The sequence below is a fragment of the Rhea pennata genome, chromosome Z, assembly GCF_028389875.1.
Source record: "Rhea pennata isolate bPtePen1 chromosome Z, bPtePen1.pri, whole genome shotgun sequence".
NCBI lineage: Eukaryota > Metazoa > Chordata > Aves > Rheiformes > Rheidae > Rhea > Rhea pennata.
Window position 1 is genome coordinate 22,294,958 of NC_084702.1, and position 14,990 is coordinate 22,309,947.

The window sequence follows — 14,990 nt, forward strand, 5'->3', positions numbered from 1 at the left end:
CTATCTGCTACTCATTTGTCTGGGGAGGCGAGTCGGAGGATCAAATAACCATTCTGCCAAGACAGAGCACCCCGCCGTGAGCAGGAGGAACCGCGCAGGGTCACTGGGGTGGGAGATCCCTTACTGCAGCCCCAGCTCACTGAGGGGGACCTCAGGGGTATGAAATTCCCTCCCACGCTTCGGGCACGTCCCTGCTGATGTGATCCTACTAGGCAGCTTCCCACCTGCCACAAAACGGGCCAGGAGAATCACTTACAAAGCGAGTAGCCTTGCCTCAGCAGAGGGCTAAAACGGCTTACTGCGCTCCCCACCATTTGTTTCCTGCTACAAACCGAGCACTCGCAGACCCCCCGCCCAGGGAAGCCCTGCCCGGGGCAGAGGGGCAACCCCGCAGAGCGAGCCACCCCTCGGCGCCCTGCCCTCCGCCACGCACCCGCCGCCGCCGCACGCGCGCGCGGGCGCCGCCCAACGGCCAACGGCCAACAGCCGGCGCCGCGCCGCAGCCACCGCCCTCTGTGACGCCGCCAACGGCTCTCCGCAGCCGTTGCGCTCGGGCGCCCCCTGGCCGCGGCGCGGCGCTCCCCTACCCCGGCCGCCGCCACCGCCTTCTTTCGGGGCGGGCCCTGGAGCCGCCCGCAGGCGTTTGCGGGAGAGAAAGTAACATGGTGGCTGCTTCCTCCTGAAACAGGAGCGGCGGCGGCGGGTCCGGCTGCTCCTGAGGCGACTCAGGCGCAGGAAGAAGCCGCCGGGCGGGAGCGCCGCGACCATTGGGGGGGGGTTGGGGGAGGCCGGTGGTGGCTGTCGGCCGGCTCCGCGGTTGGAGAGGCGGTGGCAGGTGAGCGGCTGCGGGAGGGAAGGAGTAAGGGAGGGAGGGAGGGAGCGAGCAGGCCTGGCAGGCGGGGAGCGGAGCTGGACCTGGCGCCGCGTCCCTCTTCCACTGCCCCCTGCCCGGGGCGCGGCAGGAAGCTGACACTATAGCGGGGGGGACGGGGGCACCAATGCCTTCCAGTCCCTTCCCTCCCCCTTCCACCTCCGCAGGAAATTTTCCTCCCCGCCGGAGAGGGAAGGACGTGTGGCGTGTTTCCCTAGCGCCGAGCTAGTCCCCGGGAAGGGCTCGTATTTCCCCTCCTTCCTTCTCTTCCCCAGTTAGAGCTGCCTAGCTGCTCCCCTCGCTGGGACTGGCCGTTCCACCACGCTGCGCAGGGTGGGGAGGGCGGAGGGTTTTTTTTGGTTTTTTTGTTTTTTTTTGTTTTTTTTTGTTTTTTGTTTTTCTTTGTTTGTTTTTTAATATATATATATATATTATTATTGAATTCCGTGCTCCCATTCGTCGCAACTGTTCCGAATGGGTGTGTTTCGCTTCCTTCGTGCCTTCTGGTGCCCGGCGGGCGCCGTGTGCGGGCTGACGCCCGGCGGGTGGGAGGCTTAGCTGGGGAGGAAAAGCGGCTGAGGCAGCCCAGCACAGGTGGCAGGCGCTGCAGGTGAGTCTCTGGGCAGCGCCAGCATTTTTTTTCCTCCATTTTTCTCCTTTAACATGTGTCAGCTCCACCCCTAGTTTGCTACGTCAGAGAATTTAACCTTTGCTTGAAACGAGGCCCCTCAGTAGTGCTCAGACAGCAATGAGAGCTCCAGGTACTTAGTTCTTGCTTCTGTGAAGTACCTATTGCTGCTGTGTGAAATGCTAGCGTGTCTGAACTGCCAGGCTTTACTGCTGTGCTGAAATGTAGGTTTTGAACAGCAGTGTCATGGTTGTTAGAAGGATGCTACAGATTCAAAAAAATCGCTAGAGCCGTGAAATCCAGTCAACCAGCACCATCATCTAGGGATATCTGATAGTGACTAGATAATTTGGGGACTACTGTGTAGCAATAGGGTCTGGTGATATATTAGTGCCTTCCTGTCAGAAGTTTTAAATATGATTGAAACTGATTAGCTGTGCTGTTAATACCAAACATTGTTATCTTCCTGAGTGTCCGATACATTGTTGATATTACAATCTCAGAAAGCATCCAAAAGCTAAACAAAATTATGTTAAATCTAGATAAAATACCTGTTCTATAAAAATGTTTTTGATATATTGTCCCATCTTTTGCTGCTAGGAAAGATTAATCGAGCATATTCCGAATGTGGATCGTCTTACTTGAAATAATTGGTAGTGGACTGATTTCAAATTTAATGCTCTAGACAAATTTAATGCTCTTTAAGATCTCTTGCATGAGGGCTTAGTTTGTAAACAAATGGGATACTTGATCTTTTGTCTGTCTTTCTTTTTCCCTCTGAGTTATAGTTGGTTTGGCTTCTAGAGGACTTTTTTTTCTTGTCTTTGTTGCATTTTTTTTTTTTTGGCTTGTTGTGGCGTTTTTTTGCCAAACTAAATTTTAGCCCCCATGCATGTTAATAAAAAGACAATGATTTGTTTTAGTGATTTTTGGGGGGTATTTTCTTGTGTCTGCTAAGCACAAAATTAGAAAAAGCTTTTGTTTCACTTATAAGGTGTCATGTTAAAGGTTGAGGGAGTAAATTCTGTGTTTTCTAGGTGGGAAGAATGATGGAATGCAAATTACTTCATATCTATTTGCAAAATGGTCTGGAATTTTTTTTTTTTGTTGTTGGCTTTGTTGTGAAAAGCAGTGATGAGCAATCTTAGTAGCTAACCAGCCTAGCATATATATTTCAAATATGTGGTACAAAAAATATGTGACTGTAAGTCTTTTTTTTTTTTTTTTTTTAATTTGCCGGCTGCTCTATACTCTTCCCATGAATATGAAATGCTAATAATGCATTTGTTTTGAGTAGTGCACTGAAAGAGTACAGCAGAAGCCAGAATATAAATATTAAGTGCTATATGACTTAAGATTTTTGTGTTAGAAAAGGTTACCGGACATACACATGCTTACTACTGTCTAAAATCTCAAGAATCAGATTTATTGGGAAAATGAGGTAGAAATTTCTTAAATATCTAAATTGGACAGTTCAGCTTTAAGGTTGGGCTCTCAATAGTAAAATTAATGTAATGGGGTCTCTGGTTATATTTATTCTTGGACCATATCTTCCATAATGTTTCTGTTTAAGTGTCAAAGACTGTATGTAAGATTGTTCTCATATGCAATTTTTTGATAATTTCTTATGAATTAAAATGTTTCCTTCTCTGCTGTTTAAAGCAAGCAAAACTGAGCTATACTAACGAAGATATGGATCATTGTTTGACTCGGATTGTGTGGATTCCCATTTGGAGTAATAGTGCTACATATTTTTAAAATACAGTGCTCAAAATGGTATCCTTTTAAACTTCATTCTTTCTAAGCTCCATTCCTGAACCTGTAGTAGAGGTACTAGATCTGGAATACAACTCTGATGTGTGTTCTTTTTTTTTTTTTTTTTTTTTTTTTTCTCCTTTTTTTTTGACAACTAAGATCTAGACTTAGCCTTGACACACACATCAGTGTTTGCTTAAAAATAATAAATGAATAAAGTTTCAGTAGACTGAGGTGAGAAAGGTGTTACTGAGAAAGTCATTACAGGAAGGTAAGATAATCTTTTTTGACTTTTATGTAAGATCAGGTCTCTTATTAATCTTTTAGAAAGATTTCAGTGATAGCTATAGGCAGAAAGCAATTTTTTTTCCCCTGTGTGAAAACTATTTGGCATGCTTTGTGATCTTTGTTAGTCTTATGTAGTAGTATCCCCTTTTTTGTCTGACTTAGTCTTCTGAGTAAACTTCCTCCTCCCCCCAAAAAAAAGTGTTGTGACCTCCTAAATCTAGCATCTTTAGCATCTTTTTGTTTAGCGGTAGCTTTCAGTGTAGAAATGACTGTCTATTGGGATTGTTATTATTTTTTCAACTTCCTCTGCCTCTTGCCATCCCAAAGAGTGGATTATCTATCTTCAGAATACCATTTTCTGGAATACCATTCAATATAGTTTTGTAGTATTTATGATGCTGAAGATCTTGGGGTGGAAGAACTCTAAAATATTTTGTGAGGATCACAATTGTGTTATTAAATTGTTTCCCACCTGACTGGGCAGATGGTGGTTCATTAGTGCTTGTTCAGATTTGTAAAATGAGAGTTAGTTTGCCTTCCAAGCTGTACTGTGCGGCATGAGACCTGATTTCCTCTCTGCTTCTTGGAGGCTGTAAACTGAAGTCTTTGGGCTTTGATCTACTCTGCAGCTTCTGACTTACTACAAAAATTATCCCTCTCAAGTCTATTATGAACGTAGCATATTGCCTTCAGTTACACAGAAATGTGATGCTGCTTCTTTCCTGTTAGATGAAAAATAAAATAGTGTTGTTGACAGTACTGTACTTTAGTGATGATAATGACAGTGATTTGTTTCTGCAGGTTTGTGGAGATAAAGGTTTACAGCTTTGACCTCTGTGCAAATAGTTTTTAGATGCTAAGTGAGTGAGTTCAAGATGGTTCAAGGTTCTGGCAGAGTCTGACTGTTTCCTATTTAGTTATCCTTGTGGCTATACCTGTCATAATTTCTGTGTGTACAGATTTTCTCATTTAAAAGTTCTTAAGAATACACTTACATTGGGTAACGCATTCCGAATTGGAGTGGAATAGTAAGATTTGTCTTGGTTAGCACTGTATTCTGTTTCATGCTGCTTACAGTTTCCTCAAGGGTAAAAATGTGGTCCTGATGCTTATTGTTTCTTTTGGCATCTCGTAGTGAAACTTGAAAGGATTTTCAGAATAGCAAAGGTTATAATAACGTTCTCTGGTTATGCATGTGACTTCTTGTTTTCACTTTTTTTTGATCAGCAAACTCAAGGCTATTTCTATAGAGAACAGTAAAAATGCACCTGTAATTTCGTGTTTAAAGTTTGTCTGCGTGTCATTAAAACGTTCCATTTACTTCGTTTTAGCTAATACAACCAGCCAGTTTTACCATACTCTGCTTTCATCTTCACATTTTGTGAAACTGTTTTTTTTACTCTCAAAAAAAAAAAAAAAAAAAACTCACTAAAGAGACTTGATGTTTTCCATGCATCAACCAAAAGCCTGTCTAAAAGATGTTAAAAATAGTGTAAATCAGGAATTGACTTGCAAATTAAGCTGTTCAGCTGTAGCTGCAAAAGCTGAGTTTACAATTGCAAGCCTCCAGAATAGTAGAAGCTTTCTTCCTCTTAAAATGGAAGTGTTTTGGGCAGTGAATAAATTGTGGTTCTGCTACAAAATTTAGCTATTTTTCATGAGACGCAAGTAAGCCTTATGTTCTTGCTATCTCTCAGGACCTAAGCATTTCAGTGATAGCTTTTGCTTTTCTGATTAATTACAACCTTTGATCAGTAATACTTGATCTGAAGTTGAGCCACTAGTATGTTCTTCAGTGCTCTTCATCTTTCCAAGTCTTTCATGATGAGGCATTGTGTGACTGGTGAAAGACTCCTATTTTTTTTATCCCCTGTGTTTCCCATGCTGCATGTGCCTGGTGTCACATAGCGTAGCTCTATTTTTTTTTTTCCTTTTCTTTTGGGGAAGAAACTAGACTCCTCTAGATAAAAAACCTCACACAGGTTGAAATCTTGTGAGTAAAATGGGCTCCATTTTTACTGTATAAGGTGTAAAGTATATCTTTTTGATTTCAGAAGAGAGAATAATAATCGGTAAATCAACATTTTTTTTTGCTTTTCGTGGGAAATGTTTATTTGCAGTGAGTAGTTAAGGGCTCCAGTAGATAGGGATAAAAAGGTGGATGAAGTTGAAAGAACCACAATAACTAGTGATAGCTAACTAGGATGAGCGTATGAAGGATACTTGGTTCAAGCACTTAACATTTCGGGAGAAAGCAAGAAAGGGAGTCGTATATAGCTATATGCATGTAAGCGCTGACGCTTTTACAAGATAAAAGGCTGAATTTAAGAGAAAGTTATAGAAAGGAAAAATAAGACAAACTGAGTCATAGCAACAGGTTTTTTGGTGAGTTACTACAATCATTGAATGGAATTATTGCAAAATCTGAAAGCAGGTGGGGCCAGTTTTCAGCAGCTGATAAACCAGCTGTCACTGAAAGTGACAGCAGCAGTTTGCCTGGATTAGGGAATAATTTGTTCCTGCCCTTTCTTTATTTTCTTGCCATTTTGAGTGCTCTCTAGTAGCATTTTATGTACTGAATGACTCTAATGAGAATATAAAATGTTGCGTTATCTAGATGCAAGCAGCAGAAAATTACTCTGATGTTAATATGAAATCAAATAAATACACTGAGTTTTATTTGATTGGTTTTGATTTTGGGAGTTTTTGTTTATTTATTTTTTTTTTGTTTGCTTTTGTGTTTTGTTCCTTTTTGAAGGCATAGGCAGTATCTTTTGCAGGTTTCCTTAAAATAAATCATTTAAAAAAAAAAAAAAAAAAAAAGGAGCTACACGGTCACCAAAGAAAATCATTTAAAGGATATGGATGGCCTGAGAAGATGTTTAATGCTTGTAAAGCACGCACGCACTTACAACTGCTAAGCCTCTGAAAGTGCTGAAGGGGTGACTGAAAAGAGATATTCACTGCAGATGATTTAGATTATTATGGAGGTGCATCTTTCTGGTCTGTATTCTTTTCCTGCAATCCCCCACTTACTTCTTAGAGGAAAGTTTAAATATATAAGTAAAAATGTATAAATAAATCCTATTGGAAGTTTAAATTTAGGTGCTCTGAGTTATTCTCTGAAACTCTTCTTTCTACTTTTTATGCAAAGACCCTAAAAAAGCTAACTATGTGGGGTTAAATTTTTCTTTCTAAATAGATCTCACAAAGGAGCTTTAAGTTTTGTTAAATTTGGATATAGCAGGAGGATGAATACAAATCATTTTCTTGTAGTTTTTGTAAATCATAAAGTACTATTTTGTGTAGATCTGGTTTGTTAAAGAAATGGGGATCAAATTTTAGAAAAAAATCACTGGTGTAATTATTTTCTTATAGGCTACATCTGGATTTGCTTTAAGTTTTGAATGTTAAAGTATAAGCAGGACATAAAAGGGAGCATTTCCTAACTGCACAAACATGGTAATTTTTTTCTATGTTTTTAATGAAACTAGAAAAAGCAAGTCTATACATCGTCTGCATAATGTTTACTTGACTCTTGATGTTAGACTCCTCAGTGAAATATTTGAGAACATGTAGAAGTTTCTTCTGATTGTAAATTCTTGCATGACCTTGGGGATGCATCTTTGTCCCCCACCCCTTTTTTCGCCCCCCTGCTTTAGGGTTTGAGAAGCATTGCTCTCTGTACAAGATAGGTTTTCCTGCTCCTTGAATAAAACAGGAGGAACATACCACTAATGCTTTCTATGCTAACAGGCTATATAAGTAGAGTTGTGGGATTTTTATACCCATACGAATTAGTTACAAACAGAACAGACTCAGCAAAACCGTTTTTGTTTGAAATCTGGTTCTACCAACACTGAGGCTTTTATCAGAATATATATACTTCTCTGAAGAGTAGGCTTTTTGGGTATTCCTTTCAGAAATAAGCCAAATGTACAACATGCTCGGTAAGTGAGAGAGGATGCTCCTCAGGAATGGATAGACCAAATAGAAAGTTTATCTTTACCAAAAATGCACAGGGTGATTCATGCATTCTTACAAAGGCAGTGTCATTTCAAACCAATATATGCATTGTTGCCGTTTTGCTTCTAACATTTTTTTTTGTGCCACCTTCTTGTAAGGTAACTAGATGTGAAGACCTCAAGTTTTTGTGGTGAGTGACTCATCATAACCCAAATGTAATGACTAGTAATGCAACAGTTCAGTATAGTTCAAAGAAAACAAAACAAATCCTGTCACATTAAGCTATTTTGTTGGGGTTTTTTATAGCTTTCCTCCTTTCTTCAGTGAGATTTCAGATGTATGGTGTATCTCAAAACCTTTGCTTCTTAGTCTTTATGATCGGATTCTTTTAAAAATTTAAGAGTCTTGTTGTAAATCACTCCTCTAACTTCCAGCTGTTTTGCTAGCTGTATTAATGAACAGTAATGTGCAGTCTGAGAAAGGAAGTTGTGCTTTAAGCTTCAAGTGCATAATTACCTCTGTACCTTTTCAAAAACGTCTTTCCCTTAACTGGCACACTTGCTTGGTTTACAGAATTCTTTTATAGCATTGTGGTGTTTGCAGCAGAGATAAAATACCACTCAGGCTTGGTGTGGATGTACTTGTGGAGATCTGCCTGGATTTACTTTTTTAAGCAAAGGCTCTGGCATTCAGTAGAATACTTTGTTGAGTGATAAATGTCTTTTCCTCAGCAGAAAGTTTTTCAAACTTGCAGAAGAAAAAGTTGGTTTCAGGTTTTGCTGCTGACTTTTAGGTACCCTACTGAGCTTTTCTTAATGCTTGAAGAGTTGTCACAACTCTGTTTGATTTCCCCACTTCCTGAGAGAGAGTAGGAGGGAAATTGATTAGATTTCTGAGTTAAAACACTTTGCTTTTGAGTTGTCCAGACTGAGTAGTGCAAAGATACCATATATCACTCTAGTTGTACTGTTCTGGCTGTATTGAGCATTGGTGCTGCCCTAGCCCTGCAAACACATGGCAGAAGGAGGAAAAAGATGCTCAGATCAATAGAAAGCACTAAAACTGAGTTACAGAGGGTTCTGTGATGCTCCCCTTGGAGGAGGGACTAAAATGCTGATGGCTCACCTAGCAGGTGATACGATATGGCTGCTAGCTATTGTTACCTGCTTCCTCCCAGAGCCAGTAATGTTAAATATCTGCTACCAGATACATTGTAAGGGAACATCCTCATTCTCCTATGTTGATGCTGTTCCACTGAACAGTTAATGATGACACTTTTACTTTCTTGCAAAGTCAGAAATGTGATTTCCAGTCCACCCTGAGCAACGAAATGGATATAGGGGTCTCTTATGTTGTATCATGCCCCAGCTACTGGGCATAGGGTAGAGTGCTGGGGCTGTGCTGTTGTGCAGTTTGTTTGGGAACAAACCCTAGAAATGGAGTCCTGGTTGAATTTCTAAGCAGGTTGGAAAAAATGGAGACCAGTCCTCTAAGTAAATCAAATTTATGCGTTCTTAGATGATTAAACTAGAAATAGTAGTACTAGCAATTGTGAATCATGTCCACAATAGTCACATAGTCTACGGTGAAAAAGAAAATAGATTTTTGAGGGGAGGTACTTTCTTTCATTTATGATGTGTGTTACTAAATCATATTAACTATATTAATATCAATAGATATTAATATTAAATAATGATCATGAATATTTTAAATGGAAAGACAAATGCATGAGCTAAATTATGGCAGAAATGAATTTTGCAAATAATAAAGTTAGTAATAATAATATGAAGGGCACAACAATGTTAAAAAGCAAATACAGTTCACTTCTAGCATTGCTTTCTCTTTGCACAATAGAAAATTTGACTTGAATATTAAACTTTGCTTTCACAATTCTACTGTACGTAAGTTTTTAGGTTCTCTGGAGGGCTGTTTTTCCACATTTTTAGACAGATGTGTTTGTTATTGCTAGTGATATTGATAGAAACGTTCAAAAAGACTGGCTTTTTTTCCTTGATCAATGTGTATATTTAACTAAGCAGGTATGTTCTTAAAGGTACTCCAGCCAGATCACTATTACAGTTTCTAATCTATGCATTTAATCCCAGAAAGTCAAGTTTCCTTTAAATATTTAGTCTGAGAACTGCACCAAGTAAATACAGTATGGATATTTTGAGTGTAGATAATACTATTATGAGAATAGTCAAAACGTGCAATGTCTCTTACTTCCCATCTAGTAAATTATAAGACTAACTGATACAGAAAATCTCAGCCTTGCTATGCTTTGACATATTTCCTGTTGCTTGAGGAAAATAGTTACCAATACATTTGTCTCTGTAAGTGTTACCATCTTTCTAGTATAGTCTGTTTCATGATGTTTTGTTTTTCTTCAGAATTTCGTACAGTAAACTTATTTTGATACTCTTATGACCTCACATTTGACATACATGCAGAAAACTGTGTTGTAATCTTTGGATTCAGATACTATGTTCATTGAATGTACAGGAGTGAGCAAAAGCAAAAAGTAAGGATTGATTCCCCAGAGCTTTCAAGGGATGTAAGCCTAAGTTTCTTTAAATGCATTGTAGAATTCTGAAAGGGAGAAGGTTTTTCTGATTTTGTAGTAAAAAGGTAAATGTTCAGGTTGTTTCACAAGTGAATGAAACTTTTCTTAACAGAAAAACAAAGTAAAACATAATCAGATTTTCTAGAGAATGGAAAGATTTTCTTATTTGTCAATAAAATGACCTTTGTCAATACAGACTTAAGCAACATTGTTACATTTGTTGTGGAGCAAGAGTTGTAGTCACAATGAAGTGTGTGAATCACATTACTTTTATTTCTCAGAAACATGTTTTATTTCATGACTTTTATTTGTGAAGGTTTTTTCATTCCCCTACTTTTAATTGAACTTTGAGTGGTGTGCAGTAGGTGCATGGCTTTTCTTGTGACTATTCTAAGTAATGTGGTTGATCTAAAAGAGTTAGACAGGGGAGGTAATTATTGACCCATTAGTGCACTTTTTTAGATTACTATAACACTTCAAATTTAGGAATAGAAAGAGTAGCCTAAATGCTAAGCAAGGATCTTGTTTTCAGGAACCTTTATGGAAACACTTAACAATACAGAGAAGGCTTCTGAAAGTTGAAGGCAGAAGTTGTCAGGCACTATATCTTTGCGTAAGCTTTTTATACTTGGTTTGTTTTTCTGTGCTAACTTTGTCATGAGGTGGCCTGTGAAGAGACTGATGTAGATGGATTACTCCAAGACCTGCCCTGTACTCCTACTGCATTTGCTGCAGATGTGATAATGCAAAACCTCATTGCAAATGTGCTGCTTATCAAAATCTCTCTATACCTAGTGCTCCTTAAAAAACAAAAGACAGTTCCTCCTCTAAGCTTCTTAGTGCTGAAACATAAGATAAAAGGTATTGAATACAAAAAAGCATGAACATTCTAACTACTATTAAGTGTTTGGTTTTAATTGAGTTTTTTTAAGGCATTTGGGCAAATGAGAGTTTCTTAATGAGAAACTGGTAGGAGGTTTAAAAGACAGACTTCTGAAGTGTTAATAATCTCCTTCCAAGATTGAAAAGCAGAAGGGAAAGAATGAAAATGCTAGCATACAACTCAGTGACTGGAGAATGGAAACACAGGCAAAAGAGAAATGGAAGTCATCCTCTTGGTAACAGCAAAGGTGTTTGGTAGTATGGGGATAGGCTACAAAGCTCTGAAAGTATAGGTAAAGCAGCTTGTGTTTGAAGTACTAAAGTTCTTACTGGAGAGATCTGTAGAAAAAAATGATGATCTACATCCTCCTGTAGCTTTATTCACAAAAAGGTATGAATGGGGAAAATATTTCCCTAAACTAGTAAAAGTATGCTCTGGAATGGTGGAAGCCTGCTTAGCATGAAGTTTCAGGAAACATATGGTTGGTTGTATTGCAGACAGCTAACAAAAGTGAAATTGAAGCATTGATTCTGTGATCTGGCATATCTGTCATTACAGATTCTGGTAGTATAATTTCAATGGTAATACTTAACCAGTTCAGTGCTTAGTAGAGAGGACAACAAGAAAAAACCTCATACCTCAAATGTGTACAGTTTACTTTGAGTAACCTTTCAGGTGAATCTGAAATCAAACATTTTTTTCCCCTCTTCTTTCCCATCACCCTCTCAAAATCAAACAAAGTCCAGCCTCTCCCACTCCAAAAACCAGCACCAGAAAACACACAAAAAAATTTTTGGAGATCTGGGCTCTCAGAGGGCTTTTAGCAACTGGACTATTATCCCTTGATTTTTTTTTTCTTTACTGTTTTATTTTTGTTTCAGGCTACTATATTTGGCTTTGCTCCAGTAGTTTCCAATTACAGAAAGAGTTCTCCAACAAAGAATGTTCCAGGGCTGCAGATGTTTCACTCATTACATAATACTGAGCTTAGCTAACACTTAAAGTTTGCAACTGAGGCAGTAAGTGAAGTCTATAAAGTACTTCTTGCTTTAAAACTTTTGGGCTGTTTTCCAGTTCCTGAAAGTAATTGTCATCTTTTGTCATGTGAAAGAACAGTTTGCATACAACACTAACAAAACAAGATGAAACCAGTCTTCTGAATAAATAAATATAGCTGATCTGCTTAATGATTATCATTCTTCCCTTCTCACATGTTTTCCATTGCTATTTCTGTCTTTGGCAATAGAACTTCATTTATTGGTACCAAACATTCCTTCATTGTTTCCAACTGCTTCTTCTCTAGTCTTTGTAGATCGCTTTTGAATATGTTTTTAGCCCTTTATATCTGTAACCACTGTGACTTTTATACCACTAGGAATTTGAAATTACTGTACAGTATGAAAACGTAAACTGTTTGGTAGAGATAGGAGAGACTGGAATAAGTTTTATTTCCCTGCACGCTTTTCTTCTTCTGGGATTTGAGGGGCACTTTCACGCTCTTGAGCATCCTGACTCACAGAATCTATTAATGTAGTGATATTTTCAATCAATTGTAGTTTGTAAATAGCTGTTCAAACCACTGTTGCAGAACTTTATATTTGAAAGTTTTGTTGGGTTTGATATAAGCGTTTATGCCACTGCATTATTGCCTCACTTTTTCAGCTACAGTAACTGTATTTTCTGACAATCTGCAAAAATCTGACTAAAACCACAATTCTATTTCCTAAGACAGAATCCTATGATAGTAGGTTACTTTAGTAGGTTACTTTTGTATCTTCTGTGAATCTGATTTACTAAGTACTTTGGGACTGGTTTACTCACTTCCTTTGGTAATTTTTGCTTAAGTAAACCAAAGAGTTGCACATAGAGGGAGGGAAGGAAGCATACAAAATGCAGTTAAAACTCAGGATAATGGAGAACTTGATTGTATTCTGTTAGAGGCAAAATTATTTCAAACTAGTCTTCCATTTGCATTTCTAAAACAATTCTGAAAAATTGTAACTTCTAAGAAACAAAATTGATACTTTAATGAACAATCTTTCTCACATCCTTCTTTGAGCTGTTTTAGCCTTTGGTCTTTTATTTTAAATTATGTCCACTAATTTGACAAGTTTCTATATTCATTGAACTTTTTAGATACAGTTTAGTTTTCAGCACTAGCGGTAGGATTGCCTTAGACATTTCAGAAGCCTGAAGCAGAGGTAATTCACAAAAATTAGTATTTCTTGCTAACAGTGTTATATGTGCAGATGAGCAGAAACACAGATGTTTGATCTATTGTTTCTAGACTTGGTGCCTGTGTTTTTATAGGGATTTCTTACTTGTGATGGTTTAATAGGATTTTTCTGCTTTCTTCCTACAGTAGTGCTTTGGTCTCTCATGAACTTTTGAAAACTTTCCAGCCAAATTGATTACATTCATTTTTGTCTAGAATGGATGCTATCAAAAAATATTTTAGTTCACAGAACTAATACAGAATCAAAAGTTTTCTTTGAACGTGGTTTTTTATGTCTGATAGCCGGATTGTTGAAAACTTGCACAATTTATTTACAGTACCAGGCCTTGATACAACTTACTGAGTTCAATTAACGATAAAAGCAGTGCCTCTTATCTTTCATCTTGTCCTTATTTTTTTTCACAATACTATAGACTTCTGTAAGATAATCAGTCATCTTGTAGCTTGTAACCTACTTGAACAGCTCTGCCATTACATTCTCAAATATTTCCTTGAAAATCATTACAAATGAATGGTCCTGTATTTGCATATGTACATGTTCAGACTCAGTCATGTTAATGTCCAACCATTCTTGTTCCACAGCTGGTTGTGTTAAGACAGGTAGAACTTAGGCATTGCATTTCTATGAAGTTGTTTTTGCAATTTAGGATTTTTTTAAAGTGCTATTGTGATTCAGCAGGTGACTGAAACTGTTGTTTCCTTTCATAACTGAGGACAGTATAACATTCTAGAACATGCTTGTTATATTGTCATCAAATGCACATCTAGGAATTACTTTTCTTTCTTACTGATTATTGATATTGGTGGCTAAGGATCTGTAGATTATGCGTGCCCCAGTATTTTCTCTTTAAATCCTGTTGGGTGCTAACAGTGTGCTTGGGGTAACACTACTTTACCTTGTCCTTAATTGTTAATTGACATGGTATATTCTTATACATAGTTGAATACACTTTATAGACTTGTCTACATACAGGTTCTATGTAACACGTGAGCGTTTATTGCTAAGGACATCTTAAATGTTTGATAGCCTCCTCAGTTCTCCCAAACTCTTTCAACACATTCTTGAAAATTCTAGGTTATCATGTTACATTCTGTAGTGGTTTTGAATCATCTGTGCTGCCATATGTAAGGTTTGATTTCTGCTCTCCCACATGCTCCAAGCTGATACGTGTTACACCAGCTGAAGTTGCATGCCTGTCTGAGTAGAAACGGGCTTGCTTAAAAATGACTGCAGTATGAACAAATGTACTGATATGAACTATGTATGAAGACATTTGTGAATAAAAAAGCAACTAGAGTGCCAGTTACTTGGAAACCCTGTGTGTATGCTTTAGTGCATTCTGGTTATACTATATTAGTGACTGTCTTTGCATGTGCTATTTAAATTTAAGCTTATGCAGGTATGTTTGTGCACTAGGATCATATCTATATTTTGTGTTTAAGAATACTGTCTAAAATAAGTTTCATTTGCCAAGTAGAATTCATGATTTTCTTTGCTTTTTAAAGCATCAAATACTAGATTCGATATCTTGGAATCAGTTAAAGAAAGACAGTATTTGCAGCAATTAGTAAGTATAAAAGCAAGCATTCTGATTTCTTAGATATAGTTAATATTGAGAAATAACTTCATTGTGCACTTCTGTAATTGGATAATAAACTAGGAAATAGTTCAAAAAATAAAAAAGGAAGAAAGCTATACAATTGATGCTATTTTTTTAAGAACTTCACAATAGTGGAAATGTACTTTACATGCAATAGTTGTTTCAGTCCTTTGGCCATTGTATTTAAATATGATTTCTG

The 14,990-nt window shown here is 38.0% G+C and overlaps 1 protein-coding gene across 1 annotated transcript in view; it reads left to right on the forward strand.

The window, feature by feature from the left end:
- The first annotated feature begins 1,617 nt into the window (after positions 1–1,617).
- DENND4C (DENN domain containing 4C) overlaps positions 1,618–14,990 on the forward strand; it is a 72,102-nt gene continuing 58,729 nt past the window's right edge. The window contains exon 1 of the mRNA XM_062600552.1: positions 1,618–1,632. Within this exon, the coding sequence (XP_062456536.1) occupies positions 1,620–1,632 (13 nt within the window). The 5' untranslated portion in view covers positions 1,618–1,619. The remainder of the gene's footprint in view (positions 1,633–14,990) is intronic.